The sequence below is a fragment of the Thunnus thynnus genome, chromosome 1, assembly GCF_963924715.1.
Source record: "Thunnus thynnus chromosome 1, fThuThy2.1, whole genome shotgun sequence".
Lineage (NCBI taxonomy): Eukaryota > Metazoa > Chordata > Actinopteri > Scombriformes > Scombridae > Thunnus > Thunnus thynnus.
This window is the reverse complement of record NC_089517.1, coordinates 19,941,695-19,952,392: the sequence shown is the minus strand read 5'-3', so window position 1 is coordinate 19,952,392 and position 10,698 is coordinate 19,941,695. Positions and strand designations below refer to the sequence as shown.

Below are 10,698 nucleotides of genomic sequence, written 5' to 3'. Positions count from 1 at the left end.
TAATCGTTCTGTCATGTGTACTAATTTACATCGGCAGTCATACTGTAGAATGTGTAACCTGTCAACGTTGGACTTTGAAAATAAGGGAGATTATCTGGGACCCCACCTGACCATAATTTTTACATTATCTAAAAAGTTTCCTCTCTCGGCTGCAGAGATCAAATCACCAGGTGCCTTTACTGCCTGCCCTGCTGTAATCAAACATATGGTTGATGTGTTCTTTGTGGCTTCTTGAGTGTGCTTATGTTTAACAGAACTAGCATTTTGGTTAACATAATTTTTTCCACCATGACCAACACTAAGGTCCACCCTATACACCTTGCAAAATGCATGGTTGTTTCCTAACAACACTCCTTGTTAACACTAACAGCTCTCTGTGTCTCATATGAGGATACAATGTTCAAACAGAAAACAAAATGAGCGCTCCAAGAAACTACAACAGAAACTGTGGTGGGAAGCCAGTCTGAGCCACTAACAGCTGTAAAGTGATGAAAATTTGCGTGAAAGCTATTTCAGAATTTGCAAGGCGGGTAAACGGCATTTATGTGCGTTTAGTCTCCACTACAGCCCTGTGTAAAGGGAAATACGGGAGATTTCCAGGGAAAATTACAAAACAGGAGAACGGCTGTAGAGGGGGTGAAACCCGGGAAAAATGGGAGAGTTGACAGGTCTGCCAAAGGTCATTTTTGACATGTGCCACTATGCATAGAACCTACTTTAACTTCCACCACTTAAATGTTAGACCCACAAATGCCACAACAGAGTGAACAAATGGCTCACTCTGACTGACTTTGAAGATTACATGAGGTTATTATCATTTACATAACTATTTTCATTGACCTCCTCCTGTGTACTATATAATGAAACAGCCTATTGTTGTTATAGCTGAATAACCTTTTAACAAATAATTGTACATCCATCTATTAACTCTTAAATGTATGTTTGTATTTGAAAAAATTCCAGCTTTAACTCCTCCAAAACCTTCAAACCTCCTGAACATGCCTGGTGCCAGTGTTCCCTCACCTAGCCTCCCCACATCTGGATTACCCAACAAGCCTCCCTCCTCATCGTCTCTGGCCGCATCCAGCCCAGCCCAGACCAACACATCTGTTTCCCACTCAAGCCCCACCTCCACATCCAACTCCACTTCCTCAACCACCCAGTCCGGCTCCCGGCAAGAACTCCCCAAAGAACGTGATACTGAGAGATTAAGAGAGAAGGAGAAGTCCAGGGAAAAAGCAGAGAAGCCCTCCACCCCATCATCAACTGGAAGCACCCCTGCCCCTTCCACTTCTGCTGCCAGCGCTAAGAAGGAAAAACCTGAAGCAGCTGTACCTGCTACCTCTATGCCCACACCTGGTATGGAGTATGTGGTAGACCCTGCCCAGCTTCAGGCCCTGCAGGCTGCTTTGGCATCTGACCCCACAGCCCTCCTCACAAACCAGTTCCTGCCCTACTTCATGCCTGGCTTTTCCCCTTATTACACCCCTCAGATCCCCGGGGCTCTCCAAGGGGGCTACCTGCAACCAATGTATGGTATGGAAAGTCTCTTCCCTTACAACCCAGCATTGTCACAAGCACTGATGGGCCTGTCTCCAGGGTCCCTGCTGCAGCATTACCAGCAATATCAGCAGAGCTTGCAGGAAGCACTACAGCAGCAGCAGCGGCAGCTTCAGCAGATCCAGCAACCCAAGGCAAGCCAAACTCCAGTTCCCCCTCAATCCTTGGGGGATCGCAAAGAATCTGCCAAAGATCCAGTGAAAAAAGAGGAGCAAAAGGGCAACCCCCATAGTGAACCCCCCACATCTTCCTCTTCCTCCTCCTCTCATAATAAAGTACCCTCTGAGCAGAACGAGATGGATGGCAAAGCTGTGGATCCCCATCTAGACCAATTCATCGTCCCCAAGGTGCAGTATAAACTGGCATGCCGCAAGTGTCAAGCAGTTTTCACCAAGGAAGAAGCGGCTATTACCCACCTTAAATCTAACTGTTTTTTCGGTCAGTCTGTGGCAAACCTGCAAGAGATGTTGCTGCGTGTCCCCAGTGGCGTAGGTGCAGGAGCTGGAAGTCTCTATGACTGCCTGGCTTGTGACACTACGTTGGATGGGGAGAAAGCACTCAGTCAACACCTGGAATCGGCATTGCACAAACACAGAACAATCAAGCGATCAGCCAGAAATGCCAAAGAGCACGCTACTAGTTTATTACCTCACTCTTCAGCCTGCTTCCCCAATCCTAACACCGCATCTACCTCGCAGTCTGCCACTCATCCCATCAGCAGCCCCCCTACCCCGCCAACAACATCAGCTACCATGCCATCCTCTGCTGTCTCCTCTTCCCTGTGCTCCTCCTCTACTACCCAACTCAACACCACAGCTGCCGGCAAACCCTGGCCCCAGGCCCCTTTCTCCAGAGCTTTAGCTGGGAAGCCCAATGCCAGTCCCCCCTCTTCTTCCTCCTCTTTTCCACCAGTGTCCTCACCTTCAACGGTTACCTCAAGTTCATTGAGCACCTCAGGAGTTCAGACCTCGATACCAACAGACGTCTTTACCGACGAGTCTGATTCTGACAGCAGTCAGAAGTCAGCAGACAGGCTGGGCAGGACGGCGGAGGAGCCGCAGCAGCCTGGCTTTGTCAAAGACAGTAGTAGTTGTAGTAATCTTGCTAGTGTAGGAACAGACTCCATCAGATTGTAAAAGAGCTTTCAGTGATGGACAATATTTAAAAAACACAAAAAAGACAAAAAAAATCACAAATGGAAAAAAACATAAAAAGCAGCAATGTTAAAAATACATTAAAAGTATACAAACCAATTTCAGAAAAAGATGTGTAAAGACTAACTGCAATTCCAAAGCTTGTAACCAAAAATTTAAATGTTAGTGGATTGTTTTCCCATATCAACATGCTGGTTTTCGTTTTGTTTTTGATTTATTTGTTTTTGTTTTGTTTTACTCAACTGAAATACATGCATACTATATATGAGAATAGAAAGGATCGCTGCAGTTATGTTTTGGGTTATGGTAGAGGAACGCTGTACTGTATGGCAATGGACTGCCTCAAAGTTGACAAATGGCCCAAAAACCCTTTTGAAGAAATACGAGTCAACAAGCTGTCCTTTTTGTTTTGTACTAATTTCTACTTAATAGCACAGTCACAAAAAGCCAGTATGTACTGTATGGGAGAATAGTCTATCAATTTTCTTGCTATTTAAGCATTCAGATACCAATGGCTTGCAAAAGTAAAAGAATAATGTAATGTCTATTTTATTCTCAGGTCAACAGCTCACTGATGTTTTTCTGTTACAGAAATCCATGTTTTACACCTTTTGTTTCCAACAGGAGATAAGCATTTTTTTTTTCTTTCAGAACTTGATTTAATAATAGAAAGTTTTGAGTTGAGTGAAATTTTAATAAGGCATTGTTTCTGGGCATTCAAAAAGGGCAAATGATTTGCTGATTTTATCATTATAGAAATCCGTTTAAAGGTGGGGAAATCACAATTCCATTATACCCAGACAAGGAGAGCATTGCAGACATAAGAACGGGCGATAAAAAGAGTTTTGATTAAAAAAAAAAAACAACCTTCTGTATTTATAATAGATATGAACATTTTTGGTGTTAAGTAGATTGTTGCATTGGAAATGAATTTAAACAGTATGGTAGGTTGAAAAAAAACTTTGTGTACATTTAGCTTTTGTATTGTCCAACTTTAAGACGCTTCATTTGATGTTGTCTTGGTCATTCCGATAGACTAGATTATGGACAGGTAATTTATCTAAACTTTATTTCTGTCTTTTTCTCAACTACTTGGGAAACATTCACCCAGATGCCCCTCCTGACAAGGCAGGATCCTCTTTTAGAATTATTTAAATTTTATGATTTGGTTGGTAATGCACCAACCAAACCGAAAAAAATCTTGGGTGAAATATTGAAAATTTAATTTTATTTAATTTTTGTGTTACCTTTGTGCACTTATCACTGTCTGACTCCTATTTCTCGCTCTACTTGTTCCTCTCTTCGCACTTATTTTTCTTCAGCTCTCCTGTGTTTGTAGATATGTACACTACAAAGCAGGTCTTTTGTTCTTCATGTAGTGTGGCTACAGTCTTTATTTTCATTTTGACATTTTTGTTGTCATAAATGAAAATGAAAAAAGAATACTAATAATAATTCTCACGCTTTAAGACAAAAAGAAAATCCAAAGACTAAACACTTTCACCATCGGTGCATAAAGATGAGAAAAGAGGCTTCTTTATACTTGAGAATTTGTTGCTGTTTTTAGAGGAAAGAAAACAAAGTTTTAAAAGATAAAGGAGTACGCATCAGAGTTGCCGTTTTTGCTTCTTTGCAAGCAAACAGGTGGCTTTTTTACGTAAATACCAAAAACCAAAAAGGGCCCTTGTCCTTGCATTGTGGAGTAGCACCGTTACAGAGCCATTGCAGTTTGTAAGATAGAGGTTATTAATCTTTGTTTGACTTTTTTGTCACATTCAAATGTCCATTTTTTTAAGAAAATGTATAAGGTCTGGTCTTCAAGGACATACGTTTTGCTGCTAATGTAGAATTTTGAAAGAAAAAAAAAAGTACCTAGATGCATGCTCATTTTGCTTTTGGCTAAGCTTTAACTAAAACAAACAATAAACCAATTTCTTGCCTCTGCAACACCTTTTTTTTTCTTGTTGCAAAAACGGAACTTTGAAGACTGTGAATATATGTTCCAAAGGACATTTTGCCGATTTTCTTTTTGAACAGACCAATGTTTAAAGCCAATGATCTATGACGTTTGTAAAGAACAGTGCATTCCAAATATCACAATGGATTTTTCTTAAGCAAGGACTGATCCTATTTCATTTAATTGCTTTTAATTGTCACAATCTATTTTTTTCCTCATTTTTAAAGTGACTGTAAACTGTTGTGTAAATTTTTGCATCATTGGTTACTGAACAAAGTGACCTCCACATGTCACTTTGTGCTGGCATGGAACATTGCTGAAAATCCCTCCATCCAGTCAAGGTTGTTGCTCACTTGTTAAGCAAGTAATAGTGGTTACCAAAAAAATGTATATAATACATCTGGTACTGATGAGTCTCATAGGTTTAGTAACATTTATGCCAGTTAACAAACACCTAGTCTCAGAGGGAAATGATGGCTGTTTAGCTAAGGTGCGGTTGCCCCCTTCCTGGGAAATCCACCAGTGACTTGTCCCATGTGTATGCAGGCTGTCACTTCTACACATAGATCACAGGTTCAGAGGGACGTCTTCATTCCAAAGCATTATTTCTGGAAAAAGTAGGAGGTTTTTTGAAGATGTCCCTTTGTTTCAAATAGTTAGGATGCTTTCATGTCCAAAGAAGTCACCCACTTCATCTTATTGCAATGGAAATGGATGTGCATAGGTACCCCCCACCCCCCCCTCACTGATGAACTGATGAACTAAAATTTTTATTTTTTAAACCAAAACCAAGACATATTTAAATTTGTGAAGAACTACTTTTTGGCCACTATTGTATAGCCAATATATTCACCCTAATGAATACAAGGCACAATCTTAGAAGTGTGTTTAAAGTGCTACGTCTTGCAGAGCAATGTGATTTGGTGTTAATACTACAGCATGCTGTTGAAAGTCAGTAGATTTGGTCTGCAAGCTTGCTACTTCTCTAAAGTTCAGTTCCCTGAAATACTGTCCATATGTACTTTCTTATTTTGGAAAATTCTTAAGTTGTACAGTTTTTCTCAAATATGTTTGCTTTATTTTAATTTTCAAATAATGTCAGACATGTATTGTTATTTTCTTATAAGTATTTGTATTTTATTTTAGTTTCTGTATATTACTTTTTATCATAAATTAACACTAGCTTTAATTTGATTGCTGAAATTAAGAAACAAAAACAAAAAATATGTCCTGGCCACTTTATGGTGTGATAATGTTCTTTATATTCATTGTCTCAATGATACTGTTCTCTCTTATTTCCAAAGTGTAATCTTTTGGGCTCTCTTGTGGAAGACAAAGTTGAGGTCTCTACATCAGATTCAGCCAGCCAGCATGGACTGTGTGTGAGTTTGTATGTTTGTGTGTGTGTGTGTGTGTGTGTGTGTGTGTATGTGTGTGTATGTGTGTGTGCGTGTGTGTGCGTGCGTGTTTGTGTTTCATAAGAGCCAGCATCAATTCAATTTTTTTGTTCCCTTGTTTGCCTTTTATTTTTTTTGTGTTACACACCAAAACGAACTGAACCACAAAGCTGGAATATGAATAACTAAAATTTACAAAATCAAATTTTAAAGATAATGATCAGACATTAAAATGATACCGAAGCACTGAGCAGTTTTTACTTTGATTGAATATATGAATGTGGCCAAAGCTTTATGCAGTTGAAACAAAAAGGAAAAAAAAAATTACAAGTTGTGCCCCAGATAAGTGTATATTTTATTGTGGCACAAAACGCTATTGTGGATATCTGGATCCACCAACTTACATTGGGATACTTGATTTTAATGGACATTTACAAAGAGAGAGATAAAGACAAGGTTTTGCTGTAGAGGTCATCTTTTGCCCACTGTGAAAACGAACGTGTACCTGTATACAGATATAGATATATTTAAAACAAGACATCAACTTTTTTTTGTTTCTAAGATGAAGAAGGACTGAAAAGAAAAAATGACTCTGGGAAGCTTTGGAGATCTTGTTAGGAGGACATGAGAGGCTGTGGGCACACCAAAACTGGGCATGGGAGCCGAAGATGGGCTCAAAACAGCTTTAAAACCACCTCCTTATTTGATTACTGACAACTCTGTAATGGGAATGGACTCTGGAACCAATGGACATGTGTGACACAGAGAGAACTGAACTTAAGTGGCTCCAGCTGCCTCTTTCTCCTTTCTGTCTGTCTCTTTCTTTCTCCAGATCTGCCTCTGCTTCTGCTCTTTGATGGACATTTTCCAAATTTCAGGACAGGATGGACAGAGATGCTTGCTTCATTTCTCCCAGTTCATGTTGCTACCTGTTTCATTTCCTTGTGCTTGTCTCTGGTTGACAAGTGAAGCTCTCCAGTCAAATGGCGGTTCACCCCTCTCTCTGTTGATTACATAATCTAAAAAGAGAAATGAACAGAGAGAGGGGACGGGTTCTCAAAGCTGTCATTCTTAAAGAGGCAGTTATACACTAAAAAAGCGTATTAACCAAAATTAACAACCAAACTAACAACCAAACAACCATTTGCTCCAACTTCAAAGATGAACTGTTACTTGGAGCTCTCTGTTCCTTTTGTGACTTCTGGTGCCACAATGTTTTTTTATGCTTTTAGATTTTCTTTTTGTTTCCTTGAATTACTCCTCCTTCGAGCCTCATAAGCATGGCTCTGTGGCTCCAGGCAGCCCATCCGAGGGTAAAAAAAAACAGCCTTGCAATGTACAAAAAAGAGCAAGTTAAACCAAAAATGTTGTTCTTGATGTCTTTTCTATACTGTAGTCTTGTTAGCTTTTTTGTTACTGTAATTATATGATGAAGATTTCCAAACTGTACCAAATTACATGGAAACTAACATACATACAACCACATGGAACTTCAGACTTTTAAAGAAACTTTTGTCACAAAACCTTGTTGTCCTAGTTAAGTTGATTGTAGATGGTAATTGAATATACTCCTTTGAAAATATTTCATCAAGTATGTTTCTTGCTCATTGTGATACATTAAAAAAGTATGAGCATAAACTGCACTGGTTTGGACTCATTTTTTGTTGTGGGATTTGATCACTTGCTGTCAGTGGACTTTGGCAAAACTCCAAGAACTGAAGAAATACAACAGTGTTCAGCATTCATCATTTTCCTCTGTTTACTGAAAAAGTTAGATTTGATCCTTAAAGGCACAATCAGTATTTTTTAAGATTTTGACCAAATAAATTGCAAAAGTACATGTTCAAATTTAATATACAATTATGACAGAAATATTCTGTGTACTTCCCATGTTACTCATTTGTTAACATTACTAGCAATAGAGAAAGAAAAGTAAATACATTCAATTCTTTAGTGATAGTTCTTATCTTGAATGAATTCATTTTTTATACTGAATCGCAAGTGTTAAAATTTCAGTTGTTTACATAATTCTATAATGGTTTATTGTATATATTTTTTGATGTAAGAAGGAGAACACATTCCAAACCTGTGTGTTTTACTTTAATTGTTGGGAAACACACAATGTTAACGCGAAGATCACTGATTGTGCCTTTACAAGGAAAACAACAGAAAACAGCTAATATAAAAAAAAGATAGTGTATATTTTCAGTGATGACATAATTACAATTACTGAATATTTGATTTCTATTCTGCTTCTTTGCAGTTTAAGGTGTAATCGGTAAAATAAAAAACTGCTCTTTGGTAACAGCGAGTGGTCGGCTTGGTAAAACTACAACAGAAGCAATTGTGTAGTCTCTTTCTTTTTCTTTTTAAAAAAAATTAATTTCAAGCTTACCAACTGTTGGCTAACTGATATTATGCCTAAGCAAGAAGAACACAGCTGCATGTCATAGGTGTGTAGGCCATATTACAATAACCTGTATATACAGCACCACACACACCTTCCCATTCACTTGAATGAGAACGTGTGTCCAAACTTTTGATGGGTACTGTATATAGCTTATATAGCCTTACAGCTCAAGGCAGCATGCCTCATTTTCAAAGTTTATTCATTTGCAGTATAAACTAACAATCAGCTAGCAAGACACGACCCAGTGAGAGTACTGCTGGATGAAGCGCAGCTGGTCATGTCACAAACAACCAAATTAAGCCGAGGTGGCTAACATTAGATAGGTTGTTTATCTGTCTGACAAGTTATTTTATAGAGTCTAAATCTCCCTCCATCTTTCAAATGCCGCAACTTTCTTCACTCTGGTAAAACACAGCATGCAGTGGATAGTTCAGGGGACCTGGGAGTTTGGACTGTTCCCAATAAAAACAGAGCTGAGCCAGCTCTGCCTGTTCAGCAAGACTGAATTCTCAGCAGACACTGAGGTAACAGAAGGACTGGCATTGATCAGCAACACTTGTGAGCCCCCGCTGATATGTTATGGTCAATTTGTACCAAGAGCTAGAGAACATTACTGATTGTACCTTTAAATCTTCTTTGTGTTTTATTAAAATTATGTCTTAAGACTGTTTTAATTAATATGTAGAGTGATCTTGTCAGATCCCTTCAGCCTCTGAAATCCTCTGCCCTGAGATACATCATGTGTTAGATTTAGATCGCTGGTAGGCATTGTAAATGTCCTAGCCTAATTAATACATATTAAGCAACAACTGTGAACTTCTTCTTAATTAGAGGTGGCTGTGTGCAACTAATGTAATCTGAGACACTGACAATTAAAGCTTGGAAATTAAAGGGGAAGCAGAGAAAACAAAAGTACGAGTTTGGGGAGGTCTCAAAAATAATATCTGATCAACTATTAACCATTATCTTGTAACATTTAAATGCTGCAATGAACAGTAGCCTAATTAAAATCTAATTAAACTCCATTAAGAAACACCCTCCTCTAATACTTATCCCCACAGTATGACAGATGAAGATGTTGTGAAGAAACAGGCTCAGATTTCTCATTAAGTGGTGAGTTGTATTTTTGTATTTCTCTTTGTAATATTTGGTATAAGGCAGCAATAGCTTCTTTCTCCCTTCTTGAAGATGTCTGTGGTTCTGACACATGTTTTTGTTTGTTTTTGCCATTTCTAAAACACAAGCCCAAAACATTATGTCGTAAATATTAACTTTTTTGTAAGGCAAGAGACATTTATATGGGAATAGGAACATGAACATCCATTTTTGTTACATCTTTTCAAAATGCACTCTGATCTTTGAACTGCTGTTTTGCTCATAAAATATAGCTGAATTGCATCATATTTTTACATGAGGAAAATTCTTATAACCTTTGTTAAATCATGCCGCTTTGTAAGAAATATATAAAAACAACTCAAATCTGAGGAGCATCAAACCTCTAAAGGGAGTTTAAGGAAGAGGCCATCCTGTCTTAAGCAACAGGCGAGATTCATTGGCCATGTTGAGCCAATTAACACGCAAGGGCACATCCCGAATGAATTAAAAACAGCCTAATCCGATCAGTGTGAAAAGCAAGGCCATTTCCTTCACAAGCCTGGACCAGATGGCACTCACACTCAGAGGTTGCATTGAAACAGGCCAGGCCCAGTCACACAGTGTGAAATTGGGTTAGCGCCTGAATCTAACATAGGCCCTGGGCAATGTGAGCTCCCAAACCCATTCTCCCCTGGCCTAAAGGTAGAGGGCCCACCTTGTCAATCTGTGGCCCCATATTTAATTATCATTCTCAATGCACCCCACTAACTCAGTCATTTCAGTCAGTGGTGGAGCTGACAGCTTCCTAGAGTCATTTTGTCTCTTTCGACCAGTCAACCTTTTACATATCCCAAATAGCCCCTGACATACCACATAATGTTCTCTTTTGTAGGACAGAAGATGAGCACAGCTATGCTGGATAGAATATCACAGACTCTGTTTGTACACTCTGACCCAAACTGGGTGGTGTTACCATGCTGAGGTTCAAGCTCTTGCTTTGTTGGAATAATGGCTTGTTGGGGCTTCCAAAGCTCTTTAGTATCAGCTTTTACCCTTTGCAGGGAATAAAGGGTACAAATGTTGGATGATTCTCATCAAAATGACTACAAAAGCTGTGGTTGTGCT

The 10,698-nt window shown here is 39.0% G+C and overlaps 1 protein-coding gene and 1 long non-coding RNA gene across 6 annotated transcripts in view; one reads left to right on the top strand and one right to left on the bottom strand.

Moving 5' to 3' along the window:
- zfhx3b (zinc finger homeobox 3b) overlaps nt 1-7,711 on the top strand; it is a 346,552-nt gene extending 338,841 nt beyond the window's left edge. For all 5 annotated transcript variants that reach the window (XM_067589268.1, XM_067589255.1, XM_067589264.1 and 2 more), the window contains one exon: nt 964-7,711. In XM_067589268.1, coding sequence (XP_067445369.1) covers nt 964-2,696 — 1,733 coding nt within the window. In that variant the 3' untranslated portion in view covers nt 2,697-7,711. The remainder of the gene's footprint in view (nt 1-963) is intronic.
- Nucleotides 6,999-10,698, bottom strand: part of LOC137182852 (uncharacterized) — a 26,395-nt gene continuing 22,695 nt past the window's right edge. Inside the window, exon 3 of the long non-coding RNA XR_010928385.1 lies at nt 6,999-7,087. This is a non-coding gene — a long non-coding RNA (uncharacterized lncRNA). The remainder of the gene's footprint in view (nt 7,088-10,698) is intronic.